The sequence below is a fragment of the Hippoglossus hippoglossus genome, chromosome 15 (assembly GCF_009819705.1).
Source record: "Hippoglossus hippoglossus isolate fHipHip1 chromosome 15, fHipHip1.pri, whole genome shotgun sequence".
Taxonomy (NCBI): Eukaryota; Metazoa; Chordata; class Actinopteri; order Pleuronectiformes; family Pleuronectidae; genus Hippoglossus; species Hippoglossus hippoglossus.
This window is the reverse complement of record NC_047165.1, coordinates 8,341,980-8,360,162: the sequence shown is the minus strand read 5'-3', so window position 1 is coordinate 8,360,162 and position 18,183 is coordinate 8,341,980. Positions and strand designations below refer to the sequence as shown.

General features: G+C 44.9%; 2 protein-coding genes across 5 annotated transcripts in view; both read left to right on the top strand.

Annotated features, from left to right (window-relative positions):
* Positions 1 to 18,183, top strand: part of LOC117775585 (C-terminal-binding protein 2-like) — a 64,222-nt gene that overhangs the window by 27,977 nt on the left and 18,062 nt on the right. Inside the window, exon 1 of one of the 4 annotated variants that reach the window (XM_034608895.1) lies at positions 13,465 to 14,382. The exons of the other annotated variants lie outside the window; for them this stretch is intronic. Coding sequence (XP_034464786.1) covers positions 14,361 to 14,382 — 22 coding nt within the window. The 5' untranslated portion in view covers positions 13,465 to 14,360. Of the gene's footprint in view, positions 1 to 13,464; positions 14,383 to 18,183 lie in introns of those variants that run through there. 4 annotated transcript variants of the gene reach the window in all.
* LOC117775581 (putative uncharacterized protein DDB_G0291608) lies at positions 1,311 to 4,875 on the top strand. The gene has a single exon (XM_034608886.1). The coding sequence runs from the start codon at positions 2,473 to 2,475 to the stop codon at positions 4,843 to 4,845; it is 2,373 nt and encodes a 790-aa protein (XP_034464777.1). The 5' UTR covers positions 1,311 to 2,472; the 3' UTR covers positions 4,846 to 4,875.

Below are 18,183 nucleotides of genomic sequence, written 5' to 3'. Positions count from 1 at the left end.
CTTGTATATGTACACACATGTTCACAAAAGTACATCTCTGTTTAACTTCACCACACACATCATTCGTTGACAGATGTTATTCACACAAATACAAGTCCTGTCAACACATGAGCTCACACTTAAACACACAAGCTCAAGAATAAAAACACAAAGGACTTTGTGCCTCTAGGTGGTGACACTTGAAAACTTGACTTTATGTAAAAAGTGAAAAACAAGACAGTTTATTAAAACCACAATGGGCTTTAAAAGTTTTGTTTTTCCATCTTTGAATAATTCATCTTTCCTGTCTGTTTTGGATCTCGGTGATGGCTCGCTCCCGCCTCTTCTCCTTCCCATTTAAATTTCCTTTTTTCCATCAGGCTGCCTGATGTTCCTCTGACCTTAGCAACAAAAGTTTTCAGTCATCCGCACAATTGGTTTTGGAGCCACTGCCATCTGCTTTTTCCAGACATCTCGAGCAAACAGCAGACTTCTGTGCTCCCTCTCTGATATCTTCCTTCTCTAATTACACAACCGTGATTAAACAAGATATTAGTTTTGACGACAGAAGTGCCGGCACGCTTTCCACATGTTCAGGAACAAAATACTGACGTTACCAGACACTTTTCTCACAGTCTAAAATATGTATTACTGCCCCTGGATAGGTCTGAGATTAGATTTGGATGAAGATGGACACTTCCTCACCTTACATCTGTTTTCATGCATTAATAAACAGGGATCCTCCGAGGAAGGGATCGATATTCAGCCACAATGTCATGTGAGTGCAGGAAGTTATATGTGCTCCCTCATAGCCTTACACTTCACTGAACATTTCCTTGGTTCAACAAAATGATATATGTACTATACAGTATATAACTCTTCATATATAGCTCACAACCATTATTCACGTTGTATTCTTTCCACTATGGCATATTTGAATGAAGTGGAATGAGCTCCTGTTGTGTTGCAGCTCGAGCAAAGTGTTTTTGCAAGGCAAAGGTTGTAGGTGCTTTGGATTAACTGCTGTTACAAAAAGAACCCTCCCCCCTCTCACACACATGCACACACACACACACACACACACACACACACAGATGCACAAATCACACTCCCCCCAGTGTTTTACTTTTCTCTGCAAACTGGCAAATCCAGATTACAGTCTCTCTCTTAGTGGAGGAGATCAGAGGAGCTTTGGGGACGAGGGGGAAGGTGCTGTATTTTGCTAACAGGAAGATGCATATGGTTTGAATTTGTGTGGTAATACAAATGGCCAAATTTAACAATGTTGAAATTTATTTTTCATACTCAACAAGAGAGGCAGAAATGTTGATAATTGAGTGGGTCTTTGCATGAAATCACAATCAGCTGGAGGCAAATTGGACTCACATTGCAGACTGATTTGGTTATGCATTCCGTAATCTCCATGCAATCCAGTTTTTTGCAATCGTCTGTGCCCTTCAGTTAACATACGGACTTCAGGTGTCAAATCGAGGAGAGTGAGAGGCAGTGACAGTGAGCACCACAGAGGCATCAAGGACATTTCAGAGTCAGTTGGGCAGCAGTTGCGTTGGTGGCTCTGCTGCAAGCATGGGGCCTGGAGGATTAGTGTCCAATCAGAGTGGATTTGATGTTTACTGACAGGACATGGGATTTAGCAGAGAGAACTGTATTTCATTTGTATTCAATGAAGCTGTGTGCCTTGCCTGGCCTCCCCTGCCTTTGCTGTGAATGTGGCAAACTAAAGGCTGAGACCTGTGGAGGACAGCTCATCATCAACATCCTCAGGTAGGTGACTCTGCAGGAGAGGGTTTGGGGTTTGGGGGGTGGACCCTGATTCATTGTTATCATCTTTTACCATAATCATCACTATCACCGGATATGCTTGTATTTGGTCCACATGACGTCACAGTGGGAAGTGGAATTAAAACAGGCTTTATTTAGATGTAATCCCTCAGAGCAATCGGCGGAGCGAGTAAAATGTCCAAGAGAAGAGAGAGATAAATCCCATTGGATTAGTACAAGCCCCTGCCCATCCAAACCTATAACCCAACCTATCCCCTCTTTTTCTGTTTTTTCCTTTTTTTATAAACATTTGGTGGCCATCTCACACATGCCTCCTGTTACCGTGCCGTCCATGGAGTAGCTGTTCTGCCTCTGCAGTGTTTGGTGTGATGTGTTTGTGTGTGGTGTCCTCTTTCCTCGTGCACAACAAGACAGCATGACCGGAGATTAATTATTCAAGGACTGCCCGCCAAAGGCAGAGTCACCTGACACGGACTTACAATATTACAACCCGATATCAGGTGAAGCGGTAGACCCTTCTTCATCTTCTTTTCTGCTTGTTCTTCTTCTACATCTCTCTGCTCTATTTTGTGATGCTACATTACCTGAAGATTTGAAAGAGAACTTTTGCTACAGGTGGAACAAATTTCTTTTTTCTTGTTTTGTGTTTCCTCCGTTAAAGCTTCCTCTGCTGTCGACTGTTTTTTGCCAATGCTTGTCCCTAACAAACAGTTGAGTCTTGGTCGCTCCCACAGCTGGGACACTTTAGGGGGGAATGAGTGTCAGTGGGACAGGGCTGAGAGCGTCCACGAGCAGCAGGCAAGAGTAGCGGGCCGGCGGAACTCTCTGTCCTACGGGGAGGGAGGAGGGTGGTACGAGCCTCCACCAGGGGTGCGTCCCCCTGACCTGGATTTGAAACGCGATTTGTATTCCTATCCAGACTCTCATTACGGGCAACTTTACGCAGAGCGACACGACCCACGAGGGATGAGGAAGGGCTCTGCACCGGATCTAAACCACTACGAACGAGCGACCATGGCTCACAGAGGATCCATTCCACATCAGGATTACTATTCCCATGACCCAGCCGTGACTCCTCGAACAGCTGAGGGCTTTTACAGACCAGAACACCAGCCTCAGCAGCCTCAGCCTCATCCACTCAGTAGGTCAAGCTCTCATTTTGGGATGACTCCTGGGGCTCGTGCTGCATGGGATCAAGGTCAAGGAGGGAGAGCGGGACCTCAAGCCCCTGCATCACCTCTACCGCCCCCTCCCCCTCCCCCGAGTGCTCATGAGTTGAATCGAGCTTATAGAGAACCTGGTGCTGTAACTGCTGCCAAGATGATGCCAGATGGCCAACAGCGTATACCCTCCCGAGACCCATCTCCTGCTCACTATGGTATGGAACACATGTCTCCCCGGTATGCTAGTGAGCCTCCACCTCTGACTGGTCAGTCAGTTTATACTGATGTTAATGGGCGCCCGTTGGATGCACAGCAGCAGGCTGCTACCTGTCTTGTAGTAGATCCTGCCGGTCAAGGTATAATTATGAGGCAAGAGACAGCCTCACCCTACACCATTCAGCAACAGCAGCAATTACAACAGCAACAACAAATACAGCAGCAGCAATTACAGCAGCAGCAACAACAACAAATACAACAGCAACAACTTCAACAGCAACAAATACAACAACAGCAATTACAGCAACAGCAACTTCAGCAACAACAGATACAGCAGCAACAGTTACAGCAGCAGCAGCTTCAGCAACAGCAGTTACAGCAAGAACAACAGCTGCAGCATTTGCAACAACAGGCCCTGCCACCTCAACCTACCATGCCTGTCACTGACCCTACCCTTTCTATGGTGGGCCCCCTTCCTGCTGCCCCTGCCCAATTGCAGGCTGCTGTAGTTGCCACAGCTGCACCTGTTTCTATCGAGACTGTCCCAGCTTTAGCTCCTCATCATCCTGCCACTCCACTACCTGCTCCTCTTCCTGCTCTTCCTCCCACTGCCCCACAGATGCTTTTGTCTGTGGATTCCAAGAAAACTGTTGATCCTGAGTTCCTCGCCCTGCTGCGAAATGAGGGTCTCTCTGAGAGCACCATCTCCTCTCTTATTCATCAGGGATTTGACTCCACTAGCATGCTGGCTGTCATGGAGGAGAATGATGTCCGCACCGTTGCCCCCAACCTAGGCCAGGCTCGGGTACTGTCTCGCGTGGTCCAGAACTGCAAGCGGCCCGCTGAGGCTACACCAGCCCCCTCCCAACCTCAGACACCCATGCGAGGCCGCTCAAATAGCTTTAGCCATCGCTCAGACATCTACCACCATCAGCAGCAGCACCACCATCCACAGCACCCTTCACAGGCTTTGAATGTGGACACACACCTAATGGGCCCACAAACCCCTGGGGCCATGCACACTATCTCCCCAAGAATGGGAGAAGTAATTGGTAGGAGGCCCAGCAGTGCCCCATCTCAGCACCTCCTGGAAGCCTCTGGAGGCTACCCGGGCCAACCACCTCGCTCGCCAGGGTCATATACTGGAGCCATGATGCCTGTTCAGTCGAGACCCATGTCAGCCTACTCCTCTGGGGGGACAATGCATGGGATGCATGGGATGCCTGTGCAGAGTATGCAGATAATGCCACAGCATATGACTGGGTCTATGCCTACCATACCCGGGTCTATTCACTCCATGCATGGTATGCCACAACAGATGCCTGTGTCCATGCCAGCTTTACCACAGCCACCACAACAGGTACCTAAAGCCTACTCTACCAACTACACAGTGCCCATGGAGCTGATGAAGAGGGACAGGAACGCACTGCCACTGTCACCCATGCATAGTCCTCATCCTAGTCCTCAAATGATGCGAAAGGGTGGGGGATCTGCATCAGACAATATCATTATGCCTATGGGAGCACCCATTCAAGGCCAAGGTGCCCTGGTTGCTAACCAGAAGCTAAGTCGACGCACAGGTCCACCAGTCATCGTGTCCACTATGCAGTCTCCAGATACAAGTAAATCCTTTAAATCCTTCGCTCTTCCATCCGTGTCATCTGCTGTTTGGCTGATCTCTTGATACATGTGATCTTGCTTTTTCTCGGCCGTGTCATTTTAATTGATAAGAAAATGCCTGTTAGAATTTCCCATCCCCCTTTGCTTTAAATAGCTCCACAAATCAGTGTTGTTTATCAGTCATATCATGTTTTAATATATCTCAGAGCTTTCAGGTATAGTGAAAGCAACAACCTGAGTATTCAGTTGCATTTCGCTTCAAAGTATCAGGGATGATGCATCACAATCTTTTTATCCTTCATCGTGATGAATCATTGATATGTGCTTACCATCAAATAAGTGGAGTTTATTTTTTGTACTCCTGTTTGTGCGCAGCCATCTTTCAGCTGTGGGGGTATGAGAGATCTATTGGTGCTGAGTGTGTTTAGCGGTGTGTGATTCATGGTGCTTGACCTTAAAAAAGTCCAAACACAAGAAGGACGCTCATAGAACGTTTTTATCTTCATGGTCAGTGCTGTCATTTGTTTTCTGTCCTGTGTTTGTTCACATTACATCAACAATAGATAGATTCTGGGTCTTTTCCTCTTATCTAGGCCAGCAGAGTGAAATCTAAATGTCACTGCCTATCTGTTTTTCAAAACTGTTGTCAGGATTATGAATTAATACCGTAAAAGGATAAATTTGGCCATTTTGGCAATACATCCCCTGTCCTATTTTCCATGTCAGCATTTGCTATGATCCTAAAGTGATACTTACATCTCGTTTTCCTGTCTGCTTATCTCTGTAAGTGCCAGATTTGTCAGAATTCCTTAGACTTTGTGTGAAGTCCTTTTTATTATTTCAGTAATCTCATGCTGTTCTTTTGCCAGAATCACACATCGCCCCATTAAATACAACAGAAAATGGCATTGACTTGGCACAGTACAGAGGATTTGGGTAAAACAGCTGTCAGCAGCACCCTTTATTATGCTTTTTAAATTTTAACAAATGTGCACAGTCTTCATGTTACAGCCTGTCAGTTACTGTAATCAAACGGTTCCCATTAAGACTTCCCTGATCAGTCATATCACATTGTGTGGAACAGGGGGTGTATATTTTGCAGTGCTGTACATTTTTGTACAATATGGATTATTGCATTTGCCACTGTCTCTTTGCAACGTATTTTTTCCTCATTTCGCTCTTATCAGCCCTATTTAATGCCCTTGGTTAGTAATGGGCAGCTTTGGCTCAGGACGTCGTTCACTAACTAGAAGGGCGGTGGTTTGATCACCGGCTTCTCCAGTTCGAATGCAGAAGGGAGATACTGAACCCCAAATTACCCCTGACAGCTTAATGGTGTGCGATATAAAAAGTGCTGTGTATAGAATAGTGTTTGTGAATGGGTGAATGGGACTCGTGCTGTACTTTGAGTCCATTTAATAAAGTAAAAATGCTAGCCTCAGAAAGTTGCATAATGTTTAATGCAGCTGCTCACCTTCTATCACTGCACCTCCAGCTGCTTTTTGATGGAGTCTTTTCTGCTATGCTACGCACCATCTCCCCACAGCCCCCCGAGCCCCTAGTGTTGTAAATACGGATGTCTTAGTGCATTATGATAATGAGGGTGCATCAGTGGAGCCGGGGAAGGCTTTACAACCACTTGGACAACACAGCCTTCCTTCAGTTCTGCTGGTGTCAACGTGGACCACTGACCTGCGTGGAATAGCAATAAGCTTTGTTTGGTGCTTCTGGGACAGATTTGCTCAGGAATGTGAAGAGTTAAAGGTAGAGTTTAAGTGCTAAGATTTTCATTTATTGTTTATTGTTTCCGCTGAATTTATTGAATGCTGATTTGTGGCCCAAATTTATGTCTCGTTTTCTGTTTGAAATTAAATGTATTCAGTCAGTGCGTCATTATTATGTAATCAACTGAATCTTTCATTTGGATGCACATATCACTCTTAAAGCTTTAATTCAGCTGCCAAAAAAAAAACTATCTTCACTATCTTCCACACCCCTGATCTGATAGAAGTAAATTTTCGACATTTTGGACAGACACTGGCTGATTTCACCATGAGCACATGCTCAGGCTGAGGCTGACTAGCAGCATCATTGAACAGATAAAATCGAATTACAGCGCTGATGGCCGATGTGTGATTGTGTCATTTTCTCTCTGCAGGTTGTAATGAGAAGAGAGAGAGGGGGCAGTTTAATCCTTCAGATCCTCCATTTCCACTGCTGCACTAATCCACAGATACTCTCATTGTGTTCAGACCAGCCTCCTGGCTTCCTGTGAGACCCTGTGCACTACTTTATGTAGCCAGTAGGTTGAAATGGACTTTAATGGGGGTGAAATGCACACTGGGAACAAATGATTTAACTGATTTTGAGGCCCACAGGAACAGATATTAATCAAATCCCACTGCTTGGCTGTTAAAGCAGGCTGCCGTTCCTAGCACAGGACCCATGGGTTTCTTTAACTCTGCCACAAACTGTACAAATACTCTGTGAAATGTGAAAGTGGTGTCAGACTGTACGTTGGGTTGTTAGCACACACACAGTCGGCGTGAGTAGACCTCATTTGCATGTGGCTGACATTTGCTGCTTCGGTAATTTCATCTGTTAATGGACACAGCCGCAAAGCTGCTCTTAAAGCATACTTCTAATTTGTATGTTGGTAGGCAACATTGGTTTTTTAGTTGTAATCTCCGGCCCATTGTAAGAAAACACTGCAAATTTACTCGTTTCGTTTTCTTTTTTTCTTTCACAAAATGGTCGGCTGAGCTAATACATCAAGAGGAAGGTATTAATAAATCATGTTAATTCACTTCTTTTGATGTGGGGTAAATTAGGAGGCTTTGCTTGGTAGATATTAAACCAACAAAATGTGATTTAGCAGCACAATTAAAATGTCATATTCATGTTTTGTCCGGTCAGCACATTGTGGTGTTGCACCAGCAGCACATTTTGCAATCCTTAAAATTCACTTGTCAGTTTATGATACCTTCAAACTTACAATCTCAGATAATTCATCAGATGAGTTTAGCAGGCAGGACATGATGAATAACTACAAGAATTTCGATGAAGCCACACAGTGTGTGAGGCGCCTCTTTTTCATCCTGAGATATTTGTATTGTGACAGGGTTTGTCCACTGCATGTTAGAGATGTCATCATCAGGCGAAATTTACCAGCTTCCAGGAAAATTTTCAGAAGATTCCCAGAACAACTGACTATCACATTTGCATTTTCACATACAGCCTCCTCCACAGAAGTTTCTGTGTGTATCTGAAGACAGGAAATGATTCTTCGTGGAAAACCCTTAAGCAATACCCCACCGTTATATGACTAACTGGTTCCCGCTCTACCCCCCCGACACACACACTTGCGTCGTTGGTGACTCTGTGGGACTTCCACTCTGCGGAGTGCATTGACTGGTCAGTTCTGTTCTGTTCTGCGTGACACCGTGATGGGGGGGGGGGATGGTTGTGGCATGTTAGTTCTGGAGATGGCAGATTATGTATTAGCGTGGGTGTGGGTCAGAGATACAGGCAGTTGTTACGCTGAGTGGGGGATTAAGGGAGAGATGGAGGGAGTCCTACTGTTGATGATGATGATTGCTGGATGCAGGATGGGGGGAGGCGGATCAGGTCGTTGACAGCTGTCCGTCAACTTTGAACTGACTTTGTGAGGGTTGAGTTTTGGCCTTAATCTGTGCTGACGGGGAAAGGTTGTGTTTTTTTATGCTGCTGGTCACTGTGTTGAAACCACTGGATTGAATTGAGATATTTCAGGATTTACATATGAAGATGTTATCTGAAATTAGACATCAAAACCTCTTGTTCACCTTCCTGGGTGTAGGCTAGTAATTCCAATGTTTGAATGCATAAAGCAAACTCATCCACTTTTTATGAACATTGCTGTTTTTTCTACTGTCTTAGATGCAAGCTTGCACAAAAAAATGAAAGAAAGCATTACCCACAATGCCCAAGGAGTATTTTGTGATCATCCGATCTCTGAGCTTAAGACTCGTGGTTTGCAATCCATCCATTTTCAAATTCTGTGTCGTTTCTGGATGAATTCAGCAGGACTTAGTTTGCAAATCGCGACGATGAAGCATTTTTAATTTCTATTGTTTGGATTGGAGCCTGAGGGGGTTCTGCATGTAAACGTGGCCAGCTGAGTTTCATGGGCTTCACAGTATTTGGAGCCATAAACCATTTTGGCGGATTCCTCAAAATTGAAATAATTGATGCTGATGGCCATAACGTGGTGTCGTTAAATTATCCAGACTCCTGTGACACCTCCCCGCTCTCTGTGCAGCTTGTATGTAGGATGATGCATGCGTCTATGTATGTGAGCCTGTGGAAACCAGCAGGTGACAGCGGTGACATCCGTTACAGCACAGTGCAGAGCTGCTCTCCCCCACAAGAGCTTCCTCTTAATACCAGACAGTGTTTCCTTTTCCCTCATGTGGGAGTCGCCGGCCGGGATTACATACACATCTCTCTGCTTTCTTTCTTTCTCTGTTTAAATTGATCCTAGTTTCTCTTTGTCGTCTGTTGGCTCTTTTTTGTTCTCTCGCTCCATCTCTGTCCTCCCTCTCTTTGTAGAAAATTGCCTTCAGGAAATGAGAGGGAGTTGGGGGGGAGAAAAGTATTTGGGGGAATGGGAGAAGTATGTTTCTGAAACAAAACGTCATACCCAGCTCAGCAGATTCATTCATGACTGTGGTTGTGGGTAACTGAGCCCGTCTGCAGGAAAATGAGGGAGATGAGGAAAGCGAAGATGGGAGGACTGATCCCAACCAGCGACAGTAGAACAGAGGAGATTAAGTAAGAAAGTTAAGTAAGAGGACTGCTTCAGATTAGATAGCGAGAGACGGACTGCTTTAAAGCAGCGAGTCTAAAAAATGGGTGGAGGAGTGCAAATAGGAGATTATCTAAATTGAAAGTAATGCCATCTTGGAGCAAGTGAAGGAGGAGAGGAAAGCAGGGGGAGGACATCTGCAGTCCAGAGTTTATTACTCGCAAACATCAGATTAAATAACTGAAATTATCTTGTATTCGGACTCAAAGGGGAAGAAAATCATAATTTTTAGAGAATTCAGTTGTAATATTATGTAAATAAAGTCAAAAAATATTAGGATATGTGAAAATCTTTTTGTGGAATGTTTAACAAATAACAAAATACTTGATCTTTTTGTAAATCAGCACCACATTATGAAGTTGCTTCTTTTGTGGAGGAGGAAATGTTTGGTGGTCGACTGAATATCAGGCAGATGTAACAAACAAAGGGAGGCTGGTTTCTCAAGAAACAAAACGATTTTGGATCCAGAAGAAAATTAACTCTGGCGAGCATGGGTTCTGCTTGCAGTTTATTTTCTTTGAAACAAATCTCATTGAAGTATCACTTTATTCTTGTAATATTATGTTTTTCCCCTCATGAAATTACGACTTGATCCTTGTAATATTACAGGTTTCCCCCCCCACCCCCTATAATATTACAACATAATTCTCTAAATCTCATAAGTTATTTTTCTTCAAAATGGCCCTAACATAAAAAATACAGTAATTTTTCAAAATGGCTGTTTTTTGTCCAACCAGCAGTCAAAAATCAATTTGACTAAACTAATAAAAGCAGCAAATTCTCACATTTTAGAATCTGGAACCAGTACATTTCTACAACCGTTACTTGATAAATTAATTACGCAATAAAAAAAAATCGATTATTTTGCATGTTTACAAGTCAAACTGCCAATCTCCATGAAAACATCTACACTGTATTACATCTGAACACCTGTTGGGCACGTACTTTCTTTTTATGCATGTGTTTCTTTGCAGATGTAGTCATGTTCAGAGCCTGTTCAGATAATATAGTGCACACAAGCCATGAAAAGAAACTGGAGCTTGAAAGGCAAAGTTTGAGCAGTGAGGCAAAAAGCTCTTTGTGGCAAGTTTGCTGCATCTTGTCAGAGACTTGAAGTGATTAACTGCTGGTTGTTGGAGCAGAGGCTGAAGGAAGGAAGGACAGAGGAGGTCACACGCTCAAACATTTTGCAGCTCAAAAGAAGAAAAGACGATGAAAAAGAGAGCAATGAAGTGAGAAGCTGAAAGACTCCTTCCCTCATCAAAAGTCCTGTTACCTCCTCTCCTCTCCTCTCCTCTCCTCTCCTCTCCTCTCCTCTCGGTGCCAACCAGCAGAGTCGCCCTGAATTATTCATTTTGAGAAAATGAAATCTTCACGGGTGTTAAAGAAGAGGCAGAGGCTGACTATGTTCTCTGTATACAATGTGTGTGTGTGTGTGTGTGTGTGTGTGTGTGTGTGTGTGTGTGTGTGTGTGTGTGTGTGTGTGTGTGTGTGTGTGTGTGTGTGTGTGTGTGTGTGTGTGTGTGTGTGTGTGTGTTCGGTGCTTAAAATGTTACTGATGTTGTGGGGACCTAAATTTGTTTACACCAGTAACATTTGGGGACAAATAGCAAGTCCCCATAACGTAAATCGTTAAATTTAAAGGCGAAGACGTGGTTAGGTGTAGGTTAAAGTTGGGGTGTGGATTTGGCACGTACTAGTTATGGTTAAGGTTACAGTTACTGGATACGTGTGTGTGTGTATGTCTGTGCAGGTCCAGGCGCTGGCGTGGATATGTTTAGAGGTGCGGCTGAATTTCATTTGCACCCCGGGAAAATATTATACATTTCTCAGCAGGCATGTCAGTCATGTTCACGGATGCCTGTTCCCACTCTGTTCGTTTAAAACTGCAGCACACATGAGGGATGTAATGAGCAATACCTCCCTCCGTTTATACCTCATCCCGTCGTGCACACACACACACTCGCATCCTCTTTGCATCCTCCTCTCTCTCTAACCAGGGCAGTTGGCCACAAGTCACAGTGAAAGAAAAAGGTGGAGGAGGAGAGTGATGGCAGGGGAGCGATGCACAGACGGGGTATGAATGGGATGAAAAGAATTTATGTGCCGAGATCGCCTACCTAAAAGAATAAAGAAAAAAATCCCTCAACATCTGCTGTCCACCTGCAGCTGTGCCATCTCTCTTTTTCACTGCCCTTCTTTTCCTCTCACCCTTCTCCCTTCACAAGAATCTCGTTTTCTGGTGCTTCAATCATTTGGCACCAGCACGCCGTGCAGATCACAGGAGGCAGATGGGATGGCGAATTTTAGAGGTCAAATTATACAGTAGGCCCTTCTCCCTGCCGCGCCTTCTTTTCATGAATGAGGCTTTTTCACTCCGGGCCTGGTTTGTGGGCTCTGGTTACAAGTCGTAACCGAACCTGCTCAATGGGAGTGAGTTAAACTCACCACTCTCCTGTTGAGTTTACACCAAGTACATCCAATCTGCTACACACAATTACAGCATACTCCAATATACAATGTCTTGTTTATGTGCAAAGCTGGAGCCTTTAGTGTTTGCTCATAAATTCCGTCCTTTTCCAGATTCTGTAGAAATGTTTTTACTCATCAGCCGACCTGTCCACTGTCACTGATACATGTGCAAGAGCTTAAAAACATATGAAAGTAACTCTAATGTCCACAGACAGAACTAGGTTTGAATGAATGACAAATTCAATATAAGAGTAAATAAATAAAAAGATATGACAACCATATTTCCACCAATATGAATTTTTACATATTTAAACTTTTGCGTAAAAATCCTTGAAATTGTCCAAAAGTTTCATATTCTGGATTTTTTGTGGATGAGACGTTGAAGTTCTAAAGCCCCTTTTCCAAACTAACACCCACTAACATCTGGCTTTTGTCTACAATGGGAATGGATACAATCTGCAATCACCTCTGCGTCAAATGACTCTGCAGTAGACTAAGGTTTTTATCGGCTCCGGCGATCGGCAGTAAAGGAAACATGACGCCTGGGTGAAGGCACTAATTTCTTCTTCTTCTAAGCTGACGCTGCACATTTTCCAGCACAACATGAAGTGCATCGAACTTTGGGGCTTTGGTGCATAAATAGCCAGGAATGTTTGTGTACAATATATTGTTTTTTTCATCTTGGGAACAATGTGCAATTGGGATTTCTTTTTTTTTTTCATATCCTGCAAGATGCAGCTCTGGATTGGTTTCAGATACGATGCTTATGATGCGTTGCTTTCTGGGGCGTTGCTTTCTGGGGCGTTGCTTTCTGGGGCGCTCGTGACGTCAAACAAGACTTAGCAAAGTCCTCAACAAGCAATGGGAAACCATTCAATCACCTTTTATTACCAGGCTTATACCTAATTTTTTTTTAAAAACTATGTATACCTGCTTATTTTGATGGTATAACTATAATTCATTAATTAAATTATATTATTTAAATTGTTCATGACATTTTTTTTTTATCAATTATTATTACAAATATTCTTGTGACTTGTGGGGACCTTTAAACATGATTTAGAAAGATATCTGAACTTGTAACATCTAAAACATTTATGCACATTTATGACTCTTAATACTCAGTGTCTGTTAAAAGTCATTATTAGCTGATTTGTTGGTTGATAGATGAATCGTGTGGTGTAAAAAAAAAGTGTGTGTGTGTGTGTGTGTGTGTGTGTGTGTGTGTGTGTGTGTGTGTCAGATCACACATAATAAAACAGGGATGGAGGGAGGGGAGGAAAAAAAATAGGGGGAGCGAAGGCAAAAATGTTGAGCGGAGGGGAAGGTCGAAGAGAATGGAAAAGGGAGTCGAATGTGTGCCAGGAGCGCTGCACCTCTCGCTGTGACTGGTGCTCTTCAAGGATTTTTTTCTCTCTCTCGTCTCTTTTATTTACCTCCCCCTTTTATTTTCTCGTGCATAGCTGTGGCACCAGCTTGTTTTCTCTGTTTTTTTTTTTTTCCGTCTTTTCCATTTTGTCCCCCCACCACCCCTTTCACACTCTCTCTCTCTCTCCCTCGCTCTCTCTCGCTCTCTCGCTCTCGCTCTCTCTCTTTCTGTGACTTGCAACAAAAGGCTAACGGAGTGAGCCTGACGTCTGGATGAATAGCCCAAACCTGCCGTGAAGGGAGAGAGGAGGGAGACGGAGCAGGAAGGAGGAGGCTGAGGAGTGATTCGGCTGAAGAGGAGAGCGCAGAGGAGTGCAGATTGCCGGCTGAAGACAAATAGAGATCCAAATTTTTTTTTTTCCCTCCTCCTTCTTTGGAGATTAAAGGAGTTTAACCGCTCGGGCGGGTGGCGATCGTATAGTTCTCGCTCCCCCGTACTCCCCCTCAGCCTGTGCCCCCCTCTGCCACCTTCCGTTTTTTTTCCTCCCCCTCCTCTCAAGAGTCGACCAGTCGTTGGAGAAGGAGCAATGGAGCTTCTGGAGGTGAGGTGACGAAGGCGGACAGATTTGGAAACAAGCAGTGGGGAGAGCGAGTGAAGACAGCGGAGGACGGAAGACAGACAGACAGAGAGAGAGAGTGAGAGAGAGAGAGAGAGAGAGAGAGAGAGAGAGAGAGAGAGGGAGGGTGGGAGGCTGGAGGAGGAGGTAGAGAGGAAACAAGAGGATAACCCCAGGGCAGTGTGTGAGAATCCCCCAACGCCCACTTCTTCTTTTTTTTGTGTCCCTCTCCTCCACATTTCCTCCTCTGCCATGTGCAGTCCTTGATTTTGAAGAATGTGGAGACAGCATTTCCCAGGCAAGGAGCATGTATATCACGTTATCTTGTGCATACAGTGTGTGTGTATGTGTGTGTGTGTGCATGTACTCATTAAGGGTAATAATAAAAATCTGTGGTGTGTGTGTGTGTGTGTGTGTGTGTGTGTGTGTGTGTGTGTGTGTGTGTGTGTGTGTGTGTGTGTGTGTGTGTGTGTGTGTGTGTGTGTGTGTGTGTGTGTGTGTGTGTGTGTGTGTGAAATGGCGAGATGTGAGGGGGTGGGAGGAGTTAGATTTGGCTTTAGGGGTAATGAGCCTCGTGTGTGTGTGTGTGTTCTTGGTTTGAAACCGCACAGCAGCAAGAGGATGGTGCGATTGGATGGGCTGTCATTTGGAGGGTCAAAGGTCGCAGGAGAAGTGTCTTTATGTGTTAACGGCTGTTCGGGTGTGTGAATGCTCGGCCTCATTGTGTGTGTTCAGGCAGCGTGGATTTAAAGACTGTGGATTTAGAGCCGTGTTTAGGCCTCATTAGTTTTGTTTTTTAAAAATACATTTCTACTCTTATTTAGATGCTTATAAAAAATAAAACAGTCCTTGTTATTGAGTTAATTGAGTAAAAATATAAATTGTAGCACAAAATAAAATAGTGTAACTGTACATGCCTCATGATCATAATCAGCAGCCATTAAGAGACTTTCTCCCCGTTTTTGTCTCGCTGTCAATGACCAGAGTCCGAGCAGTGACATCAGCCTTCCGTCCTCCAAACACAACTTTCCCTGCTCAACCTGCACACACTCATTTGTGGGTGTGCATGCCAAGAAAGGCTGGAGTGCACTGTCTGCTGTTCATTTGCACTGACAGCTGCTTTTGTCTCTGGACCCTGCAGTTGTTTTTTGGGCCTTGCTATAGCAAAGCACAAAAGACAACTTTAAAGGAAGAGACAGTTGGATTCCCGGCTCCTCCCACACCACGTTGTCAATATCCCACTGATGTCACCTGTGATGTCGTCATGTCAGCTTGTGTTTTCCGCTTTCCTCCTCATCTCTGTCTCACGTTTTTTTTTACATGTAGCTTCACCCTGCCTTCCTCTCTCTCATCCCCTCTATTTCCTCCCCCCACCACCCTCACCCACTCTTGGCTGGGCGTTTTGGGTGGTGATAAGTTTGGATGTGGGCAGGCAGAGGGGAGGACAAACAAGGTCTTTGTGTGTCCACATCGGGGGAACAAGAGACAGGCTGGGGTGGCGGCGGTGCAGCCGGGCGCTGATAGGGTCCGGTGCGGGGGCCTGGAGGAGGCAAGTCTGTCGGAAAAAAAGCAGAAAAAAAAAAAAAAGGATTACACCTCCCCTCTTTTCTACCGATGCCAGGGGATCATAAACACACTCGGGAGACTGGGCGCTCCCCAGAATACAGGCGCTGGATTCTCGTTAACATGCATGTTTTGTTGTTGCATGTGATGTCGAGGTATTATGTCACATAGCGTGCAGGTGGACACACACCACCAGCGTTAAGAAAACACAGCGTTGTGAGCTGTGATGCCCTCGGACATTTCATTTAACAGATACAGATTTGTGTGTGTATGTTTTTGTTCTCTGCATAAACTCCCAGCTCAGCAGGACCAGTAGATCTCATGGGGACCAGGTCCTAATGAGACAATACATAATTTCTGAGGTCCTTGTGAAGATGTAAGATGTGAATTGTGGTTTGGTTAGGGTTAGGTATGAATTGGTCATGGTTAAGGTTAGGCTGCCCCCGATGAAAGGAATCCATGTAAAGTCCTAATAAGGATAGCTGTGTGTGTGTTGGCAGTACTGAACCATGTTGGCTTCTGATGGCTCCCTGGAAAATGCCGCAGAACGGCGCCGCTTGTTCCGCTTGTGTTCGGACGCTGCTCTCCAGACCTCACGCTCCGGGTTTGGGTTGCCAGGTTGGGTGGCCTGCGGCACGTTGCCTTCTGGTGGCACGATTTGATATCATGGAATCAGGCTTTTCCTTTTTTCACTGCTGCACTTGCCACAATGAAAACCTGCTGGGTTATCAGCTCACCCACGCCCTCCCCTCTCTCTGCTTGGACTATCCCATCACCGGAGCCCCCAGCTTGGGAGTTGCTAGGTAACCAGAACCAGCTGTTGGTCCTAAGTCGGCGTTGAGCCCGTTTTGGCTCTGTGTCAACCACGGAGTAGTTTTCTCTGAAAGCTCGCTGTGAACCCAGTGACCGCCGCCGTTGTGGCCCTGAAATCATCGTGCCATGGAAAATCTTCCCTCACTTCCTTTTGTTTTTCCAGGTTTATTGTTCCACTGATGCTGCGGCTGGTGTGGGAGCAACCATGGCATGTACCACACCAGTCTGAGTAATTTAGGAGCGCTTCATCGGCTTTCACACACGACGAGGGGGAAAGGAGATGGGAGAGGAGTGAAAAGAATGAGCTGATGCTTGACGAGGCTTTGCTAGAAGAGGCCACATGTCATTTAGAGGGAGTTGAAGATGATATCAGGAAATAAAAGAGAATCTCCAAAGTGTGTCCCTCCTTTGTAGGTGAGGATACTTAACTGTCTCCCAGTGCTATTAAAAGAGATTTGAGATGGACACAGTGTAATTATTCTGGAAATCACAATAGTGCAGGTAAGGTAATACCACTCCACACTCCCAAAGAGCACCATTTACCTTTCAAAGTGTGTGTGACTGCCTCGCAAACAGGTAAATCTGAGGGGAGCGCATTAACTTGCAAATGAAATCATCTTTGCAAACCGACCGAGGAGGGGGGAAAAAAACACAGCCCTGTCAGAAAATAGAGCTGCAGAAGTAAAGATAACCGATGTTGTGCGATGTTATTAAATACCAATTTGAAGACTTTCCAAACCCAAGGGGAGAAGTACAGGTTTGAGCGAGGGGGTTTATTTTCTTTCATTGATTGTTTGCGCTCTACTTAGGGAATGATCCCTCTCGCTCTGAAAACTGTGACTCACGGCATCTGGCAGCGGAGCTTTTCTGAGCTGCTTTTCCAAGATCAGCCCCTCCAAATGAGAGAATTAGACAGCAGATCGTATTCACCGAGGAGAGACATATTTATACGAGTTCTGTGTCTCTTTTTTTTCCTTCTTCTTCTTCTTCTAACATTTAAAAAGATTACTTCTATTTCTGTTGTCAGAATCCAAAAAGACTTTCTAGTGTAGAACATCTGCAATCCATTTGCGGTGGAGAGAGTACGCTCTTGACGGCTCTGCCAAAAGTTTTCATACTGCCTGGAGAATCATCCAGTTTGTGATTAACATTGGCTAAAGGATGATATCAACCTCAGTGCGTTTGAGCTTCCCCTTGTGGGTTGTAACAATGCACGACCTCCACTGAATAAGCCTGCTGTCACATTGCACACGGGTTAGATGTAGTTAGTCAAGCTGCTGGCTTTGTTTCTCTTTTACTTGCTTGGCCTTCACACAATGCTGGCTGTTATAGTGCTGTGATAAATACTTTGGGTACAATAACAGGAAATTGGCACAAGCCATTTGCATTTTTTATCTGGCCAAGATATCGTACCACTTAATGTAAACCATCTTTAGTCGTGTGTTGCCTGAGCCGCTCACTGAAGTTTTTTACGTTACAGCGAATGTAGGGGCCTTGAGAAACGCCTCTGTGGTGCGTTTTTTTGTCCTCGATTAAAAGCGAGTCTGGTGTTTTGTCTGCTGTGGGGTGGGGCTCTGTGTTTGGACAGGGAGGAGAGTTCTGGCTCTGCTTTAGTTTCCTGGACAGGTTCTGTGTCTAGCTGCCGGGCGGGGAAGTTGGCACGCTACTGCCAAACCCGCTGGGCTGCTGATCGACCCAGGGGAGAAAGAAGGATGGAGAGGGA

What these genes read in the sequence shown, in the direction of transcription:
- LOC117775581 (XM_034608886.1), top strand. Translation starts at nt 2,473, where the DNA reads ATGCTTGTCCCTAACAAACAGTTGAGTCTTGGTCGCTCCCACAGCTGG.